This window comes from Microcaecilia unicolor, chromosome 12 (genome assembly GCF_901765095.1).
Source record: "Microcaecilia unicolor chromosome 12, aMicUni1.1, whole genome shotgun sequence".
Taxonomy (NCBI): domain Eukaryota; kingdom Metazoa; phylum Chordata; class Amphibia; order Gymnophiona; family Siphonopidae; genus Microcaecilia; species Microcaecilia unicolor.
The window spans coordinates 34,295,993-34,317,484 of NC_044042.1; the positions used below are offsets into that span (position 1 = coordinate 34,295,993).

A 21,492-nucleotide genomic window follows, 5' to 3' on the forward strand; every position below is an offset into this window, starting at 1 on the left:
GTGACTTCTTAATATAACCATCCTAGCTTATACATCTGTAATGTCTTTATTGCTAGACTCGTTCCACTCTTTCTTCACTTTTTCCCTCACTTTACATTGCTGTTTACCCCTTCTCCCTCTCCTCTGTCTCCTTATCCTACCTTTCCTCCCTCTTCTTCCATCCCTCTCTTTTGTTTTTCCTTTATGTTGAATCTGATGTGGTAGAAACTCTGTTACTATGCAGACACAGGGGAGTCTGTTATAGTTACCAGGTCCCTAATGCACCAACCACTGATCTTCCGTCCCAATTGTTTTTCTTTCTTATCTATATTAGTGTGATGTGAATGTTGTAAAGGTGGTGGAAAGTTTGATGGCTGTTGAGTTTTTAGTCCTGATTTTACTTTCCAGATGATCTTGGGCAATTAAAAAATTTAATTTAATTTGATTTAGAATTTATATTCTGCCAATGCTTACATATCCCTGTGCCTAAATTTAGGCAGAAGTAATTGGGTGATGATGATAATGATGTCTCTTTTGCCCTCGGGTCTTTGAAAGCTGACTGGTGTCAGATAAGTTTATTAATCTTGAGTGTGATTAAATCACAACTATCATATTAGAATTCGGAGAATCTACATATATAATGCAGTTAACACTTAGTGCTACATCTACATATATAATGTACTTAGTACTTAATGTTAGTACGGGTGATGCAGATGTAAGCAGACATAGGCACTCTGATGGAGACCTGCTCTTGCAGAACAGATGACTAGGACTCCCATAGCAGCAAAGACTGGCAGGGTGTGCGTGTGTTCCCAGCTGCAGTTATCTATATCTCATGACACAGATTGGGTATAAGTGCTGAGGTCAGATTTGGAAGGAGGGGGAGGGCAAAGATCTGGTTTTGTGGCAAGCAGGAGATAGGGGAGAGAAGGGGGAAGAGAGCGGAAACAGCAGGTCCTGACGGAGAGGACAGATGGGGAAAATGTTTGAGAGAGAAGAAGGGTGAAGGAGGGAAGAAAGGACAGAGGAGTATTGAGAGGGATGGATAATGGAGTGATGGGAATATGTGAAGGAGGAGAACAGGAAAGAGACATCAGGTGAAGGAGGAGAAGAGAGGGAACAGGAAAGAGATATCAGGTAGAGAACGATACGGGGCAGAGGGAGAAGAGAGCAGGAGTGTGGGGTATTTGTATACAGAATTTATGATTGCAAATGTTTTGTTGGTTGCCAGTAGTATATACCTGCATTCACTGTCTGGACATTTTCCTTGACAATGCTTACAGGTACTTAATACTGACACCTTTTTTGCCAGCTGTCTATCCAAATTTCTGTTATAGTCTGTCTGTCCCAACTGTGTTTCTCATTTGCCATGGCCTTCTAGTCTCTCTCTTTTTTTGACCACCTCCCTCCCCTATTGCTTGCAAGCAAGTCGTTGCTCCAGTGTTGCCAGCTGGTTTCCTGTTCTATGATGCTATTGGTGAACCAACTGGTTGGTGAACCATGTGTCTGCAAGAAAGAAGAGAGGAGCTGGCACCATAGCAAGAGGAGTGGTGTAGGAGCAATTTTCAGGGTGGTGCTGTAAGTTCTTAAAGGGAGGGGTGAATACTGGAGAGTGAGTAACTTAAATAGTGAATTGGGTTAAGAACAGAATTTGAATATTAGGGAGGAGAGCGTTGTCTCCTGGGACATTGAGTTTGGGGATGAATGAGGTAATTTTCTTCAGTATTTTCTGCATGTAAATATGTTTACTTGGAGCAGATATCTATTATACAATTGCACAGGTGAGTTTGTGTGCACAAGAGTGTGTGCTGACAAGAGCTTGCACACGTCTATAGTGTTTGCACCTAGGCATTCCCAGTGGCATTGTTCAGAGAGAGCAGAGGTAGAGGTGTGAGGTATGTGTGTGCATGCATAGAATACATGTATATAGTTGCACCTACCTTGGAGCAGGTGGAGATCTGTGTGAGAGCATTTGTGTGCTAATAGGGATAGTTCTGGGAGCCTGTTTTAGTAAGAAGTGTAGGTGACTATCTAGTCTTTATAAAATAGGCTTTTTTGAACAATGTTATAGGTGCTGTTTATAAAATTACTCCCTGAGAGAGAGCAATGGTTGAGGAGAGCAAAGTATAGAGAAGGGAGATAAAGAGGTTAGCAAGGGGGAGGGGGTAAAGCAAATAAGAGAGAGAAAGTTGTAAGCAAGAGGAGAGAGAGAGAGGGAGAAAGGACTTATGTTGAGGGAGTGGACTGGGGACGTGGGAAGCAGTGAGAAAGTGGTACAGAGGACCCAGGATAGGGAACATGTTAGAAAGGGAAAGTGGAGTCAGGAAGAGGGAGGTAGAGGAAGAGGACCAGTGATTGGCAGGAGAGGTAATGGAAAAAGACACTGGATTGGGGGTGGGGAAAAGAATATAGGAAGGTAATATTGGAGGATGAATAGGAAGAGGAGATGAGATGAAAGAGGAAAGACGCAGGAGAAGGGGATAAAAGAGGGACAGAAGAAAAATGATTAAAGTATCTACTGCTGAAGGACATGGACAGAGAAGGAAGCGACAGGACTGAAACAGAAAAAAGGAAGCCAGAGAGAACGAGAAGACATATGAAAGTAATAGATCATGCATTAAGTAAGGGACAGTACTTTCTTTTGGGACAATTTTCAAAACTAGGCAGTTAGGTACAAAGTCCACAGTACTTTTCCTGTAGGCTTTGTACTAATGTTCAAACGGAAAGGACATGCAAAAGTTCCCTCTCACAACTACCTAAACATGCATAGTTTTGAAAATGCAGAACTGTGCATGGTGTTGCCTCTGTCAACCTATCTCCACCTTTAAACCCTGGAACTTGGCAGTATTTCTCTGCCTCCAGCAGATGGTGCAGCTTGGACTGGTGCAGTAGGAGTCTTTGAGAGGCTGGACTTCCAAGGACACAGTCCATAGCCTATGGCCCTTGGTTGAGTCCTGTGGCCAGGGTTATCTCCCAGGGGATGGCCCACAGACTTTTCTCTGATGGAGCCTGAAGGGACTTGGACCCTCTTGGTTCTATTTGTGACTGACTGACAGAGCCCGACAGGGCCTCTGTCAGTGGGGATGGCTGCCCCTTTGGCCTCTCCCTGTCACTTGCCATTGGGCAATGCTGCCTTTGTCCTGCGGCTATGGCCCTGGAACAAAATACGTTTGGCAGGTTGGCTGGGTCCTCTTGGGCTCCATGCCTACAGGGATGGTAGATATTCAGCGTTTGGGATCTTCCTCCCCCCCTTATTTCCCCATTTTTCCTTTTTTTCCTTTATCTGGGCTTGTTGCTGCCTCCTCCCACCCCCCCACTCCCCACTTCCTACTCCTTTGGCTTCTGTCTTGGGGGAGGGAAAAGGAAGCTGCTATGAGGCATAGAAAAAAAAAAGACAGCATCAGCTGGCCAGCCAGAATCCCAATGCTCCAGTTTTAGTGCTGGTGCCATCCTCCCCTGATTGCAGCAGAGATGAAGTAGCTGGATTATGTAAAAGCAGCAGAGACAGTGTGGGGCAGCTAATACGTGAGGCCACGGGTAGTGGCCTCGGGCCTGGACACGGTGGCAGGATGGGGATTCCTGCTGATGTGGCAGGCACAATACATAGATTTAAAAAAAAAAAAAAAAAAGGGTGCCTTGCTTCAGCAACATCTTTTGGTGCCAGTGTACTTTCCCTAGCCTTTCTCTGTGCCCTGTTAAGGTGAGAACTCAAATTATCCTAACAGTTCTGGAGAGCTATAGTTTTGGTGGTGGGGCATCAGTTGCTTCTTTCTATCCTCCAGTGGCTTCCTCCAGAGGGGTTATACCCCGCCCCCTAGGGGTGAAGAGTGTGATGTTGGGTCACTCAAAGTGATTGTGCTGTTCTGGTGATTCTGGGTTTGGTGGCAAGCATAGTCTTCATGACTTTGATTGGCATCAATGGTTTAGATTTAAAGAATTTTTTATTCTGTATCTGAAGGCTGCTGGTGATGGATCCAGCATTCCCTGGCAGATGCTGTTCCTGCAGATTCAAGATGTGAAGGAGACAGATGTTGTTACATCCCTGTGGGGAATCGGGCAGAGACCAGATGATTTGAGAGTTGGTGAAACCACAGGTTTGGTTTTGTCTGAATATATTCTCATGGAGGTCTAAGCCAGGGATTTTATACTCTTTCCCAGATTTATGGAGCAGTGTTGTTTTGGGGACCTAGGTGGGTATACCTTTCTAGTGAGCAGCAATTAAAGAGGAGTGCAGGCTTCAGGAGCCTCTAGTTTAAAAGGTTTGAGTCACTGGTTGACCAGTCTTTTTTTCTTCTTCTTCTATAGTTGTTTGTCTTTTTAACAGCTATCTGCAGTAACTCATTCCCTGACTCTTCCACTATTGGGCCCACTGTCCTCTGATTGAGGCCTGGATGGGGCAGAGAGGTTGGCATCACCTACTCAGAGTCCTCCTCCTCCTCCATGGAATTGACTGATGTGTCATGCACAGTAGATGTAAATGATGTTATAGGCTTTGGGGTGGAGGAGTAGCCTTATGGTTAGTGCAGAGGGCTGGGAATCTGGGGAACTAAATTCAGTTCCCACTGCAGCTCTTTGTGACCTTGGGCAAGTCACTTAATTCTCCATCCCTCAGGTACAAAACTTAGATTGTGAGTCCATTATTGACAGAGAAAGTACCCGCATATAATATACGTAAACTGCTTTGGTTGTACCTTAGAAAGGTGGCACATCAAATCTGTGATCCTTTACCGTTCTTTGGTGTACCTTCCTGCATGCCTAGGTTGAGCTCATGCAGGACAGGTGGAGTGTGCCTAGTCACTTTTTAGGGACCGTCTTCTCAGATAGTCTCAAAAGCTTTCAGCAGTGGCCATCAAAAAGGAAAAAATCTTCAAAGGCTTGGAGCTTTGGAGATCCATTCTTGCACTAGATTCGGCTGACTGTTCATGCAGTTTCCTTTCTTCCTTAGGCAGATGGTTTAGCTGGAAGGTTGGCTGAATGATCCTCCATATTGGGTGTGGTTAGTGAGGCATGACTTGGAGAATTACCCTTTTCCTTAAATTAGTAGTTGTGTGGCTGGCTTTACTTCAGTGTTTGACTCTGGGAGGTTGTGTCCATATGCAGGGTCTGACTTGGCTTGGTTTTGGGATTTTATGTATACAGAGTTGGTGTTAGCCATTCAGGAGCCCAGGGCAAAAACTAGGGAGGGAGCTCCAAAGCCCATTTGAAAGCTATGCCTCCTTCAGCTACCTGTGCTGGCTGTAATCCCAAAATGGCTGCTGTGACCTCTAGCGGCAATCTCACGAGACTGCCGCTGGAAGTCACGGCAGCCATTTTGACTGAGGAAGATGACATGGATGGGAGTGAGGATTGCTTCTGCCCTCTCTGTCCACTTGCCCATCAGGGCTATATGGTAGGCCCAGGAGGGCCTACAGGTTGGTCTGGAAGGAGAGCTTCCTCAGTTTAGGGGGAGGGGAAGAGGGAGGGAGGGTGGAAGTGGGCACTCTTTTGATTTGAGGGGGTGGCAGGTGAAGGAGGGACACCACAGGGGAGAGAAGGAAGGGAAAGGAAGGGGATGGGGAGAAATGTTGGGCTCCACATTGGGGGGGGGGGGGGGGGGAGAAGGGGAGAAATGCTTGAATATAAGCCGTCAGTTTATATTTGAGTTAACATTTTCCCCCTTTCTTTAAAGGAAAAATGTTCTCTCTGGCACAGACCGTATAAGTCTGCCCAGCACTATCTTGATTTGTGTTTGGATGGGGTTATATTTGAGCATATATGGTAATTTGCCTTCAGTGTAGCTACCCACCTATTTATCCTAATTGACTTTGTACTACCCATCTTGTCCCATGTATATATGTCAAACTGCACTTGCCCCCTCAGCTACGTTTTAAGATATTTCATTGTAACATAGTAACATAGTAGATGACGGCAGAAAAGACCTGCACGGTCCATCCAGTCTGCCCAACAAGATAAACTCATATGTGCTACTTTTTGTGTATACCCTACTTTGATTTGTACCTGCCCTCTTCAGGGCACAGTCTGTATAAGTCTGCCCTGCCTCCCACCACCGGCTCTGGCACAGACCGTATAAGTCTGCCCAGCACTATCCCCGCCTCCCAACCACCAGTCCCGCCTCCCACCACCGGCTCTGACACAGACCGTATAAGTCTGCCCAGCACTATCCCCGCCTCCCAACCACCAGTCCCGCCTCCCACCACCGGCTCTGCCACCCAATCTTGGCTAAGCTCCTGAGGATCCATTGTATTATAAAAACAGCATTAGCAACATAGCTATGTTATTTGGAATGTTTTAATGCATGTGTATTAGGTGTTTCATTAGTCTTGTGCTGATATCGTGAGAATCATATCTGTTCTTCTGACATTGTGAGTATCATATCTGTGTTATTTGAATGTTCTTCAGTTCTGTCTATTATGCTATCATTTCTATTATACTGACATATTTCTGTTATATGATTGTTTTACGGTGTTCTTAAATATGTACATTTCTGATACTTTATCATGTTTGTCCTGGGTTAGTCCTAGTTATTACTGAGTTTCAACTTGTCCTCTCCAAGTTTACCTTATTGATTGTATTTATGCTTTTGCTTAGTCATTTTACTATTGCTATGCTGTTAACAAAGTTGTAAGTTTATAGTTAAATTATACCAGCTGTTTGGGTGAATCTCTTCATAAAGGTGGTTAATAAATCCCAGTAAACAAATAAATGGAACTAAAGATCATCACCTGAAGCATCAATGTGTTAATGACAGAACTTTCATTTATATCGCTCAGAAACAATAGTTGAAAGGATCTGTTTTCCATATCTAGAGGTTGAGAGAGATTTACTTAACATTAAGAACTTGCATTATCCCCAGACTATAAAATTGAGGGATTATTTTTGCAGCAAGTCAAACTGCAGTCTTTATAAAGTGGTTGCTAAAGCTAATGACAGGTTTACACTATTGAATCTTGGAAATACAAAGTATTAGCCATCATTAAATTCACAGATGAATAAACAGCTAGTGCAGACATGCAGACAGAAATTTAAAAAGCCGCACAGTACACCTCCACGTCAGCTCAGACAAAATTATGTAGATAACACTACATCTAGCTTATGCTTGAAGCAAGTCAGTGAAATTGAAGGTTTTGGTTGGTGATTGGCAGAAAAATGTATTGTATGCATATCATAAGAATGACTTTCCTGATAACAGCTGCTAATGTTCTATGATGACTAATTTGATAATAGAATATGTCATCAGAGGATGGGTTGCATTGGCTGGTTTAAATTATATTCTAGTAGACATAAAAAAGTGACTTAGATTATATACCAGCAATTAATGTAGAACTGTGAGTTACTGATCAGAGCAACACTTTACAGTAGGTGTGGGTGGATGAGTGTCTCAAAAAATCCCCAGCCATTACAGGTTGTAGTTTGACAGATCAATAGTAACAGGCCAACAGGGCAGATATTCTACTTTTTGATGCACTTAAGAAAACATTGGGATTGATATTGGTGTATCATTAAGAAGTAGTATTCCAATAAGTGAAACTGAAGCAAATGTGGAGATTGGCTTGACCTTGATGGACTTCAGTCATCATTTGCGTGACCGGAGAAGTCCCTAACAGGTTAGTCTCTTAAGGAGCTGGACATTCATTATAAACTGGCATCAATAAAGAAAGCGGTATTACTGGATACTTGCTAGATAAGTAGGATATTTTTATCCAAATAATAGACAATTGTAATATACTTTGCTTATGCCCCATACCTTTTTAATTTGTTTGAACCAGAGTTTAAAAGAGAATGGTAAATTAAAAATAACATTCCTTGCCTCATTTCTAAACTGTCAAGATGATGCACTCTGGAGGAGTCTGCATGGATGTGTCTGTGAAGTATGGTTGTAAAACTGATAAAATCTATGAGAGCTGAATTCTGATTGCAGCGCATCACAGTCTCTGTGAAAATGTCTGAATTTCATTAGATGTCTGAATTTCATTGACAGAAAAAAGTGCTTCTTTTACATGAGTGGTAAAGTTCTGTGAGATAAAAGTGAATTTCATTAGTCAACAGGAAAAAAAAAACAGCACTAAAGGCCTCCAGAGATGGGATAGCAAATGAATATTGTGAAACCTGACGGGGGCTGTGTTTTGGTGTCTGTGCCTGCCTCAGGGGTCAGTATGAAAATAATACAAAGAAGTATCCTATATAATAAAACTCACCCTCAACGTTCTGAGGACACTGACGTCACTGTCAGGTCCTACGGGCACTTCCTTCCGGTTCGAAGCCTTCGTGGTGGTGAAGCCACTGAAAACACTGTGTTGGGGCCCCGCCCTCGCGTCAAACGTGATGACGTCGTGGGCGGAACAATGGCGTCACTGGCAACACAACAAACGACGCAGCACATTGAAGGTGGCGTGCCAAGGTCCGCCTTCAGAACGCCGAACGGGGGGAGTAGGGAGGGGGGAGGATCGGAAGGAAAACCGCGCTAGCGCCCGTTTCATTTCCGCACGAAACGGGCATGTTTTGCTAGTAATAACATAAAAAGACAGATAAAAACAAAACATTAAAATTTAAAACAATGTGTGTATCTGAATTGTGCATCAGCGTGCAGTATAACACTAATATTTGGATAACATTGATGTTTAAATAGCATAGAGAAGCAAACTCCATGCAAATAATATGCAGTGCATAATGTAAAAAAAACAGTCATAATACGTCATGATAATGCCATTGCAACCAGCAATCAATGTTACATAACTAAAATTCCATACAGAATGGTACCTATTGCATTATGTGCAGACTAACAATGAATAGTGATGATGCCCTTACTATCAGTGTAAACCAAAAATAAAATATACTATCCCCCTCTATACCACTGGTAACAATCAATCATTCAATAACACTACAAACCAGGGTTTGTTTTTTTTTAGAACTGTCTTAAAAAAAAACCCAAGAAGGTAGAGTGCTTCATGTGATCTCTTATAAACCAAAATATATTAAAATATTTGTATGAAAAGGAGAAATTCTCAGAGGTAAGACTCACCCAAGCGGAATGCCCGCACGAAGTTTGGCTATCCATAGAGGGTGGATGGGTTTCTCTATCATTGAAGATCTCCCATGTGTTCACATTTTTTTTAAAGACTGTTCTAAAAAAACCCCTGGTTTGTAGTATTATTGCTTACTATCAGTGTTGCATATCAATAAGGAACAAATACCATATAGAAAATTGCACAGTGCTTAAATATCATGGACAGTGAGGATGCCCTTCCAGTCAGCATTACATGAATGCAATGTCACCATAGGTGAGGGTTTCAAAGTTACTACAGTATCTGATAGTTTTTTGGTTTTTTTTTTTCCAATTTGAATGCACAAGATTTGAATTTGCCACATTCTAGACCAAGGCCAGGAACTCCACCAGTCAAAATCTGGTTGTTTACAGTGGGCCAGTAACCCTTCCTTCATATGATTCCTTGACTTCTAGATTTTAATAGGTTGTATTGCTCTTTGAGGATAGGGAAGTAGAAATCTTTCTTCAGTGTACATACTTTCTATCCTGCATTGTCCTCTTACATCATACAAAATTGCTCGAGTGAAATTGATTGTGCTATGTTATTCTTAACTGAATCCTTCCTTATTTCTGAGCTATAAAAGCCAGTATCCATGTCCATATCAAGACCGCAGGAGAGCCTGAGCACCTAATCTCAATCCCATTCTCTTCCCTAAGTGTTTGATATATTCCAGGGATACAAGTTTTTGTAGAAGTAGTTCCACACTAGTGAAATTTTATCTAGTGTTTGGCATTTTTCTTCAGTTATGCAGAGGAGCAGGTTCAAAGACCTTCAGGTTCACACAAGGCCACTTGCTTTACACAGCAGTATAAAAATTTTATTTACATCTTTTCTAAAACCCATCTGGTCAGTATTCATCTCGCTGATTGCTGTGGGCAGAATTAGTCCGGGATATTCAATGCTGGGCCGATATTACTCGGACACCCACGTAACTCATTTATGCAGGCCCCAGCTGAATATCGGCTAACACCCACATAAGGGTATCTGGCCAAGTCCCAACTCTCCCCCCTCCCGATTTTGGTCAACCCTTTCACCCCCTGTAGCAGCAACAGACCAGCACTCTTCCAATCTCCCTCCCACCTACTGTGACAGCAACAGAATATTGCCAACACCTGCATAACTGTCATATCATCCCTGATTCTGCCCCCGTAATGCTCCTGTGGAGCCGGTTCCCAAGCCTCTCTAAAAATTGGTTAAATCACTTTGAATATTGGCCCTAATATGTTTATATATACACCAATTGCACTGTTTTCCTGCAGTACCGGAACCAAGAACATAAGAATTGCTATACTGTCAAAATACCAAAATGTAGCAAGATTCTATGCTACTTAACTCTCAGAGATAAACAGTTGCTTTCCCAGATCTTTGTATTTTTTGTTTTCCTGCTGCTTAATCATTTTGGTCACGCTTCTCTTTACCTTTTCTATTTCTGCTATATCTTTTTTGAGATGTGGTGGTGGTAAAAACAGTTAGTGTGTCTGTGTTTGAAAAGGTTTGGACAAATTCCTGGCGCTAAGTCCATAAACCATTTTTAAATGAACAGCTAAAAATCCATTGTCAGTTTGTATTCCTTTGAATAATCATTCTGCCGCATGTCTTGTCTCTGTCTGACCAACCTTTGTAATAACTTCAGAAGTTACATCATCTGTTTTTTTTCCCCCTAGTTGGTTATTACGAGATAAGAACATGGAACTGAGGACAACCTACAAAGGCTTCACTGAAGCAACTGATGCATTTTTTGATAAACTAATTCCCAAGCTTGCCCGTTATCAGGTAACAAAGACTAGGGATGGCTGGTGCTGTGATTGTGCTGATGGAAAAAGTATATGCCTGTGAACACCTTAGAGACTGCCACTTGGAGCTATGAGATCTCAAACTGAACAGGGTAGAATTTGGTTAGGACTGCAGGAAGCATTGCTTGTAGATGAATAAAAGTCACCTTATTGTCTATGCCAGACCAGTCTAGAAGATTGGTTATGTCTCCCTGCTATCAGATGGAGCCAGAGAAAAGAGCTCAGAGTTGAGTTCACTCACCTCTTAAGAGGTAATTTTACAAAATCATTCTCGCGTGTCTGTGGTTGCATACAAGCATATATGATCTCTTATAAAATACCAGCTGGCATATTTTTTTTATTTGCAAGAAGTCTTTATTAACCATTGAAACAGCACAATGGAACCACAAAACTATCAAAGTACAACATGCTTATTCTAATATAAGATTCTACCCATACAGCTTATAAGAGTACATTCAATCGTTTCAATAGAACTATATCATCAACAATAAACTTCAGATTTTTATCCATTTTTCAAGAAAACAAAGATTTCTCCACCCAACCTCCCCTCCCCCCTCCCCCTCCCCCAAGGTGGACACTACTGGGCACTGCCCCTCATGGCATTCAATGTATTTAACACCTAGATTTATAGAGCATCAAAAGGGACGGGTTCCCAAACTGAACGCCATTTAACCATTTGTTGTTTACGCTCCGCCACTAGTCTCTCCATTTCCCGAACATATCTCAACTTATTAAGCCATCGAGATAAAGATGGAACCCCCTCCTTTCGCCAATGTGCCGCCACAACGACCCTTGCTGTGCCAACCGCATGTTGAACTAGGGTCTGCTGATGTGATAGTAAGGCTTCGGTCCTAGCTGAAAACAAGAACACCTCAGGGGCCCATGGCACAACACACCCCATCCAGTGCTGTAGCCTAGAATGTACAGCTTTCCAAAATGCCCGAATTTTGATACAGCTCCACCATATGTGCCCCATTGTACCTTTGTGACCACACCTTCTCCAGCACATGTCCGAAGAGGACGGAAAGATCCTCTGCAGACGGGCCGGCGTAAGGTACCATCGATATAATACTTTAACCGCGTTCTCTTGCAGAGGAACGTGAACTGATACCCGCATCACTGCTTTTTCTATTCTCTCCCACTCGGACTCTCCCAACTGCACACCCATTTCCCGCTCCCAGGCACCCCTATGCTTTCCACAACCGGAAGCCTGATTACTTAGGATACGGTACAAGGAACCTATCAAACCCCGGGAAGATTCAAACTTTTCACATATCTCCTCCAGATCAATTTTCTTACGCTGCATTACCTCTCGCACCGCCTTACTCTTGAGAAGGGATGCCAACTGGCAATAGGCAAACTCATCGCCCTCTACCCCTGGGTAACTATCCCGCAGTGCATTAAAGGGCAACAGTGAATCCGCTTCAAACAGCTGGCCCCATGTTCTCACCCCCAAATCACGCCATTTAGTGAAAATCCCCTTTACTGTGCCAGGTAAGAATAAGGGATTAAATGCAATTGGAGTGTACCTGGTCAATACACATTGTCTCTTAGGAAACAAACTATCCCAATAGTGAAGTGTAACAGCTATGGAGGGGCAAGCTCGTTCAGCCAGATTTCTAAAGGGCCGTGGTAGCCACATTATGGCACTCAGTGGCTGGTCACCCATCGAATGTTGTTCAATATGCACCCATTGGCGATCTGGATAGTCTTGGTACCATTCAAGTGCTGCTTTCCCTTGTGCTGCCTTATAGTACCAAGTAAGATTGGGTACCCCCAACCCCCCTTTCTTCCTGTCCCTATATAACAGCGATCTTGCCAACCGCGGACGTTTGCCTGCCCAGTCGAATCTCACCAATCTGTCTTGCAGAGTAGCCAAGAATCGCCTGGGCATTATCACAGGCAGCGTCTGAAAGAGGTACAACAATCTGGGCAATATGTTCATTTTAAGAATGGCTATTCTACCGAACCACGAAGTTCCCAGCTCTCCCCATCTCTCCAAATCCTCCATGATGGTTTTACCCAACCCCCTGTAATTTGCATTAAAGAGTTCCGACATTTCCCTTGTAAGCATCACCCCCAAGTACCTAATCTGTTTGGGGGCCCAACTAAACGGGGATGAAGCTTTCAGGGACTCCACCACCTCATCAGTGAGTGTTACGTTCAGAGCCTCTGATTTTGCCATGTTGACCCTGAAGCCCGACACTACAGAATATTCTCTTATCATCTGCTCGAGATGCGGGATAGTGGATTGAGGGCGAGTAACAAACAGCAACACATCGTCTGCAAAGAGGGCCATTTTATGGGTTCTATCTGCTATTTTAGCTCCTGAAATATTAGGGTCCAACCTCATCTGGGCCGCAAAGGGCTCCATCACCAATGCAAACAGCAAGGGCGACAGGGGACAACCCTGCCTAGTCCCTCTATGCAGCGTGAACAGCTCTGAATTTCCACCATTAACCCGAACACAAGCCCTTGGGGACTCATAAAAGGCCCGAATCCACCTGCAAAACTGTGTTCCAAACCCCATATTCTCCATTACTCCATACATGAAGGGCCAGTGGACCCGGTCAAAGGCTTTTTCCGCGTCAAGACTTAAGAGACAAAGTGGCTTCTTATTTAGTTTTGCCAAGTACATAATATCAACCACCCTTCTAATATTATCCATCGCTTTGCGATAAGATACAAAGCCCACTTGGTCTGGATGTATAAGAACTGGAAGGATTGGGGCCAAGCGATTAGCCAGAACCTTAGCCAGAATTTTGACATCAGTATTTAATACCGATATGGGTCTATAAGATCCGCATTCAAGATGATCTTTGCCCGGCTTGGGTAATACAGCTATCCACGCTTCCATCATTGACTGAGGTAATGATCCCCCTTTTCCCAGCTGGCATATTTTACCTGTGGGCATGCACGAGTCTTGGTGGAGTATTGATGTTCACATGTAGATACTGAAATATCTTAATCTTTGTGCATACATGCATAAGGTACATTCATTCAATTACGCCAGCTCTGGAACAGATGTAATTGATTATGCGTACATTCAAAGCACATTTTCTGTCACATCTGCTAGTATTGTATAAAGACAAGTAGGCACCTACTTACCTTTATAAAATAGTGCCTAGCTAGGTACCTACTTGTGGTGCCTTGAATAGGAGCCAACTTTTCAAAATGATTGAGGATGCTAAGCCCAATGGAAATTACCCCTCCCTGGACATAATCAAGGAGTTTGCTCAATATTGGGGATGCTGAAGCATCTATAGCACCCACAGAGTTGGCTTCTATGATGCCTTGTTATAAAATTATTGTCTTCCTTTTCATCCACCAGACTAGTCCAGAACTCATAGGTTATGCCCTTCAGCCAGCAGATGGAGACAGAGACTTACAAGCTGTGAGCTCTACCCTATAAGAATCACCATGTAGATGTAGAAAACCGGTATTCTCTGTCTCCAGCAGATGATGATAGTCATCCCATGCAGTGCAGGACTGGTCTGGTTAGAGCTCCTGGGCCCAGTTGGAGAACTGATCACCCAGTTGAGTGGGAGCAGTAGGAGGGATCTGAGTCCAGCCAGAAGTGGCTGCTCTGGGAATACTTGGAGGAGTTTAGGTCGTTTCCTTAGCCAGGTGGATGCATCCAGCATGAAAGTTTTCTTCTCGTCCCCCCCTTTCGTCCCTTTCTTCTTATAGATTTGTTAAAAGAAAGAGAGTGCGTGTTTCCTTATCGTCCCACGGATCAGTACAGAACTTGTGAGGTGTGTCCATCGACCAGCAGTTGGAGACAGAGAAAATAAATAGGTCTTGTTGATTTTCTCTTAAGGGTATCGTGCAGTCCTGGAACATTCACGTCTCTAGCGAATGGTGATGGGACTGATCACAGTTCCTTGGCTTCTTAGCCCTGCTAGCTCCTAAGCTAGAATTTTTTAAGCTATTTTAATTAAAGAAGATCTGCATACAGGAAATACTTTGAACTCTACAAGCCTCTCTCTTATTTCTCCCCCTACCCTGGGAGGGGCGCTTGAGGTTGAGAAGCCTCCAGACTAGTCTTCTGAGGCTGACTCCTGGGCCATTTTCCCAGCTGGGACCCAGTCAAGTGTGGGAAGTATTGCTGAATTGCTTTATACCACAGTACATTACTTGGGGGTGCCAAGTCCCTTCCATCCTTGCCCCAACACCCTGCAGTAAATTTGCCTGGGGAGGGGGTGTTTAGGTCTTTCTTATATCATTTTGGTATCTGAGGGTTTAGAATTGTTGGTGAGTTAGGTTTCTTATAAAACTGAACATTACTGTGCATTGTATCATTTTTTTGTGTGGTTTCTTCGTCAAATGTTCAATAAACCGTTTAACCATTAAAAAAACAACAAGTGACTGTTGGTGTCTGACAAAGCCATGGGACTGGACGGGATCCATCCCAGGATACTGAAGGAACTCAGAGAGGTTCTGGCAGGTCCTCTTAAAGATTTGTTTAATAAATCCTTAGAGACGGGGGTGGTTCCATGGGATTGGTGAGGAGTGGATGTGGTCCCTCTTCACAAAAGTGGTGACCGAGAAGAAGCTGGAAATTACAGGCTGGTAAGCCTCACTTCGGTTATTGGAAAAGTAATGGAAGCAATGCTAAAGGAAAGGATAGTGAATTTCCTGGAATCCAATAGGTTACAAGATCCGGGACAACATGGTTTTACCAAAGGTAAATCATGCCAAATAAATCTGATTGAATTCTTTGACTGGGTGACCAGAGAATTGGATTGAGGATGTGTTCTAGATGTAATCTACTTAGATTTCAGCAAAGCCTTTGACATGGTTCCTCATAGGAGGTCTTGAATAAACTTGATAAACTGAAGTTAGGACCCAGAATGATAAACTGGATTAGGAACTGGTTGACAGACAGACGCAGAGGGTGGTAGTTAATGGAATTCACTCAGAGGAAGGAAAGGTGAGTAGTGGAGTGCCTCAGGGATTGATGCTGGGGCCGATTTCTGGTCAGTATATCTGTGAGTGACATTGCTGAAGGGTTAGAAGGTAAGGTTTGCCTTTTTGCGGATGATACCAAGATTTGTAACAGAGTGGAAACTGCGGAGGGAGTGGAAAACATGAAAAAGGATCTGCAAAAGTTAGAAGAATGGTCTAATGTTTGGCAATTAAAATTCAATGCAAGGAAGTGCAAGGTGATGCGCTTAGGGAGTAGAAATCCAAGGGAGACATATGTATTATTATTATTTGTTACATTTGTATCCCACATTTTCCCACCTTTTGCAGGCTCAATGTGGCTTACATATAACCGTTAACGGTGTTAGCCGATTACGGTTTGAACAAATACATAGTATGAATGAATACAAAGTGTTATTAGGTGGTGAGAGGCTGGTATGCACAGACAGGGAGAGGGATCTTGGGGTGATAGTGTCTGAGGATCTGAAGGCGACGAAACAGTATGACAAGGTGGTGGCCGCAGTCAGAAGGATGCTAGTTTGTATAGGGAGAGGTGTAACCTGCAGAAGAATGGAGGTGTTGATGCTCCTGTACAGGTCATTGGTGAGGCCCCACCTAAAGTATTATGTTCAGTTTTGTAGGCCATATCTTGCTAAAAATGTAAGAAGACTAGAAGCGGTCCAGAGGAAGGCAACAAAAATTATATGGGGCTTGTGCCAAAATACATACAGTGGTGGAAATAAGTATTTGATCCCTTGCTGATTTTGTAAGTTTGCCCACTGACAAAGACATGAGCAGCCCATAATTGAAGGGTAGGTTATTGGTAACAGTGAGAGATAGCACATCACAAATTAAATCCGGAAAATCACATTGTGGAAAGTATATGAATTTATTTGCATTCTGCAGAGGGAAATAAGTATTTAATCCCTCTGGCAAACAAGACCTAATACTTGGTGGCAAAACCCTTGTTGGCAAGCACAGCGGTCAGACGTCTTCTGTAGTTGATGATGAGGTTTGCACACATGTCAGGAGGAATTTTGGTCCACTCCTCTTTGCAGATCATCTCTAAATCATTAAGAGTTCTGGGCTGTCGCTTGGCAACTCGCAGCTTCAGCTCCCTCCATAAGTTTTCAATGGGATTAAGGTCTGGTGACTGGCTAGGCCACTCCATGACCCTAATGTGCTTCTTCCTGAGCCACTCCTTTGTTGCCTTGGCTGTATGTTTTGGGTCATTGTCGTGCTGGAAGACCCAGCCACGACCCATTTTTAAGACCCTGGCGGAGGGAAGGAGGTTGTCACTCAGAATTGTACGGTACATGGCCCCATCCATTCTCCCATTGATGCGGTGAAGTAGTCCTGTGCCCTTAGCAGAGAAACACCCCCAAAACATAACATTTCCACCTCCATGCTTGACAGTGGGGACGGTGTTCTTTGGGTCATAGGCAGCATTTCTCTTCCTCCAAACACGGCGAGTTGAGTTCATGCCAAAGAGCTCAATTTTTGTCTCATCTGACCACAGCACCTTCTCCCAATCACTCTCGGCATCATCCAGGTGTTCACTGGCAAACTTCAGACGGGCCGTCACATGTGCCTTCCGGAGCAGGGGGACCTTGCGGGCACTGCAGGATTGCAATCCGTTATGTCGTAATGTGTTACCAATGGTTTTCGTGGTGACAGTGGTCCCAGCTGCCTTGAGATCATTGACAAGTTCCCCCCTTGTAGTTGTAGGCTGATTTCTAACCTTCCTCATGATCAAGGATACCCCACGAGGTGAGATTTTGCGTGGAGCCCCAGATCTTTGTCGATTGACAGTCATTTTGTACTTCTTCCATTTTCTTACTATGGCACCAACAGTTGTCTCCTTCTCGCCCAGCGTCTTACTGATGGTTTTGTAGCCCATTCCAGCCTTGTGCAGGTGTATGATCTTGTCCCTGACATCCTTAGACAGCTCCTTGCTCTTGGCCATTTTGTAGAGGTTAGAGTCTGACTGATTCACTGAGTCTGTGGACAGGTGTCTTTCATACAGGTGACCATTGCCGACAGCTGTCTGTCATGCAGGTAACGAGTTGATTTGGAGCATCTACCTGGTCTGTAGGGGCCAGATCTCTTACTGGTTGGTGGGGGATCAAATACTTATTTCCCTCTGCAGAATGCAAATAAATTCATATACTTTCCACAATGTGATTTTCCGGATTTAATTTGTGATGTGCTATCTCTCACTGTTACCAATAACCTACCCTTCAATTATGGGCTGCTCATGTCTTTGTCAGTGGGCAAACTTACAAAATCAGCAAGGGATCAAATACTTATTTCCACCACTGTATGAGAAGAGACTGGAAAACCTGAATATGTATACCCTAGAGGAGAGGAAGGACAGGGGAGATATGATACAGATGTTTAAATACTTGAATGATATTAATATAGAAACAAATACGTTCCAGAGAAGGGAAAATGGTAAAACTAGAGGATGTGAAATGAGGTTGCGGGGTGGTAAACTCAGGAATAATGTCAGAAAATTATTTTTTACGGAGAGGGTGGTTGATGCCTGGAATGCCGTCCTGAGGAAGGTGATGGAGAAAAAAACTGTGGCGGAATTCAAAAAGGTGTAGGGTTGAACACAGAGGATCTCTGATTGGAAAATGAATGGTGTACACACATATGTGCAAACACATATGCAACCCTTTAACAAAACTTAAAGGGTTGCATATGTGTTTGCATGTCAAGTGATGGTTAGATGGCAACTCTGGCTGTATCAGCTAAGGCTGGTGCTGGGCTGGCTTGTACGGTCTGAGTCGTGCATGTAGCAATCCAGTTTAGGATGAACTGGAGAGAGCTTTGACGGAAACTTCAGTAATTTGGAACGTGAGGACAGTGCCACAGACTTTTATGGTCTGTGTCCTGCAAATGACAAGACGGATTCGGATAGACTGGAGTGGGCTTTGATGGCAACTCCAGTAGTTGGAACATAAGGACAGAGCTGGATGGACTTCTATGGTCTATGTCCCAGAAACACCAAAGAAAGACCATGATCAAGTATATAACATCACGTTCATTGTTGATTTAAATCTTGAATTGATAATGAATGTGACTATTGGGCAGATTGGATGGACTGAACTGCTGCCATCAATATGTTGTTATGACATTGTTTTCATAGCCTTTATCTGGGAGCTGTTAGTAGGAGGCATTCCAGAACTTTCAGAGCATATTTCTCTCAGGGTCTTCAGTGTTTACCTTTATCCTGCTGGTGAACTTGCTCTTTTCTTACTGTCTGCATGACTATTTTTCTTTGGCACAGCAACTCCCCTGCGTCGTTTCTATAACTGATTGTGGGGTAACCACGTTTGGTTCTATCTGCACAGTCTACACTTCTCTCAATTTTAAATGCATTTTCCATGTTTGTAGTGAGGTTTTCTGCAGCATTCAGATTTTATTTTCCTTTTCACCTCTAGAGCTTTGGACAAAGTTCACCTGTTTTGTTTTTCTTTTTTTTTTCTACTCACTGACTTGGCTCTTATGCCTTCTCAGTTTTATCTGCACTTAGCTGTGCTTCCACTTTTGGATTCAGGGGTGCTTATCTTTGCAGTCTCAGCTGTCTTTCTCTTCTGAGCCTGCTGTTGCAGACTTGACTGTTTTTCTCACCCGCTCAGCGCTGCTCGGTTGTTTGTAGTTTATAATTTGTTTTATGCTTATTTGTACACCCTCAGTTGTGCTTAAATGAGTGGTCATAGTTTTGCTTAACTGCACCATCTTCAGGGTGCTTAACCTCACTGTCTTGGTGGTACTTAACTGCACAATATTGCTAGCAATTTCCTTCTTAGTCTAACTGGTGATCATTTGTGCAGTCTCAGGGATGCTAAACTGCACAGTCTTGGTGATGCTTAACTGATCAGCCTCTCGAGGCTTAACTGTGCAGTCTGAGTGCTGCTTAACTTCTCTGAGGTGCTTCTCTGCACAGTTTTGGTGGTACTTTACTGCTTAGTTTCATTGGTGTTTTCCACACAGCATCAGTGGTGTGCAATTGCACAGTGAGTAACTGCACAATCTGAATAGTTTGTAACCATATCGTTTGGATGAACCACTGTCTCGTTTGGACGTAACAGCATAGTCTTGTTTGGGTGTAATCGCACACTCTCATCTGCATGTCACTTCACAGTCTCAGTTGAGTATGACCGTACAGTTTCAGTTGTGTGTCACCACATGCAATCCATTTGTGATTATCCACTCAGTTTCTGTCACTTGTGCTTTTCTGCAAACTCTCAGTCTCATTTGTGCATTACCGCAGTCTCAATCTCAGCTGTACATTACCTCTCAGTAGTGCGTCACCACACACTCGTGTGTCTCCAGTGGGGGGGGGGGGGGGGCGGGCGAGCAGAGGGAATAGAGAGAGAAAGCAAGAGAGACCTGGATTAAAGGAAAAGGGGAAGAGAGGGAAAGAGATGCTGGACGTGGGGGGAGTTGGTAGGTGAGAGAAAAAAGAGAAAGAGATCTGGAGCAAAGGAGAGGTGGAAGAGAGGGGGCAGATGCTGGACTAGGGGGAAGCAGAGGAAAGAGAGAGAGAGAGAGTGACGCTGGGGAAAGAGACGTTGGCCCAATGGAGGGAGACAGAGAAAGATGTCAAACTACAGAAAGTGGATGGAGGTTCAGGGGGGTGCAGGAGGAAGAGAAGAGAGAAGCTGGACATGAGAATGGACAGGGACACAAAAGAGATGCTGGCTCTGGAGTGAACATAGGGATAGGGACGGACACAGAGGGGAGACTCTGGACAGGACAGATAGAGACACATAAGAAAAATAGATGGTGGACATAGAGAAGAAATGTTAAAAGGACAGGAGACCCTATATATGCTTCTGCAGCCTTCAGCATGGGACTCACCACTTGTGTGGCTGGAATAATCCTTTCTGGAGAAAGCAAAGTTGCATATGTGTAATGGATAGTTCCCACCCACCAATTACCCTATGGATAATTGACATCTAGATCAATTCCCCCCATGGTAAATTCCCGCCCCCCCCTCGTCTGCCTTTTCAGTGCTCATTCGCTCCTTGTTCTGCTCTTTGAGTCATTGGTCTTCCCTCCTGTTCCCTCCCTGCAGTTACTGGCATTTCACTCAGTGTGAGAAGAAGAAAGAAATCACAGCAAGAGCAATGATGATTATTGGGGGAGAGACAAAAATGCCAGCAGAGGGCAGGGCAAGAGTAATATAAGGAAAACCGGAGTGGGGGGAGAAGCACGGGTCTAGAAGAGGTAGGAAAATGACTATGGTGTAGGAAACTCACTGCCATGGGCTTGTAATACAGCCTGCAGACTATTAAAACTGAATATTGGGTTCCACTGATGTAATCGTCTATTGCTTATGTTTGACTTATTCTTGCTGTACACTGCCTTGAGTTTATTCCTTCAAAAAGGTGGTAAATAAATCCTAATAAAATAAAAATAAATACTAGATTTAAAAAGAAAACTAGATGCACATACGATTCAGCCTTATTACTGTCTATCCCTCTTCCTTCTTTCTAATGGTTTACCAAGTAATATTTTTTTTCTTTACATATACACTGTGTTTGAAGTATATTTGGCAACATAAATGTTGTGGGGGTTGGAAATTGTCCTCAGCAGAGGGGGGGAAATTAGTCAAGGGGAAATTAACCTAGTTGGGAATTGTCCAGGTTGGAACTGACTTAGAACCATGTACTAGATGTTCTCCGTGGACAGCAGGATATTATAGCCACTCAGTCTGCCCTCTTATTCCTAGGTTG

The 21,492-nt window shown here is 43.6% G+C and overlaps 1 protein-coding gene across 5 annotated transcripts in view; it reads left to right on the forward strand.

Moving 5' to 3' along the window:
• The window catches only part of GLB1L2 (galactosidase beta 1 like 2), a 119,576-nt gene that overhangs the window by 55,090 nt on the left and 42,994 nt on the right, over positions 1-21,492 (forward strand). For all 5 annotated transcript variants that reach the window (XM_030221490.1, XM_030221494.1, XM_030221492.1 and 2 more), the window contains exon 5: positions 10,688-10,796. In XM_030221490.1, coding sequence (XP_030077350.1) covers positions 10,688-10,796 — 109 coding nt within the window. The remainder of the gene's footprint in view (positions 1-10,687; positions 10,797-21,492) is intronic.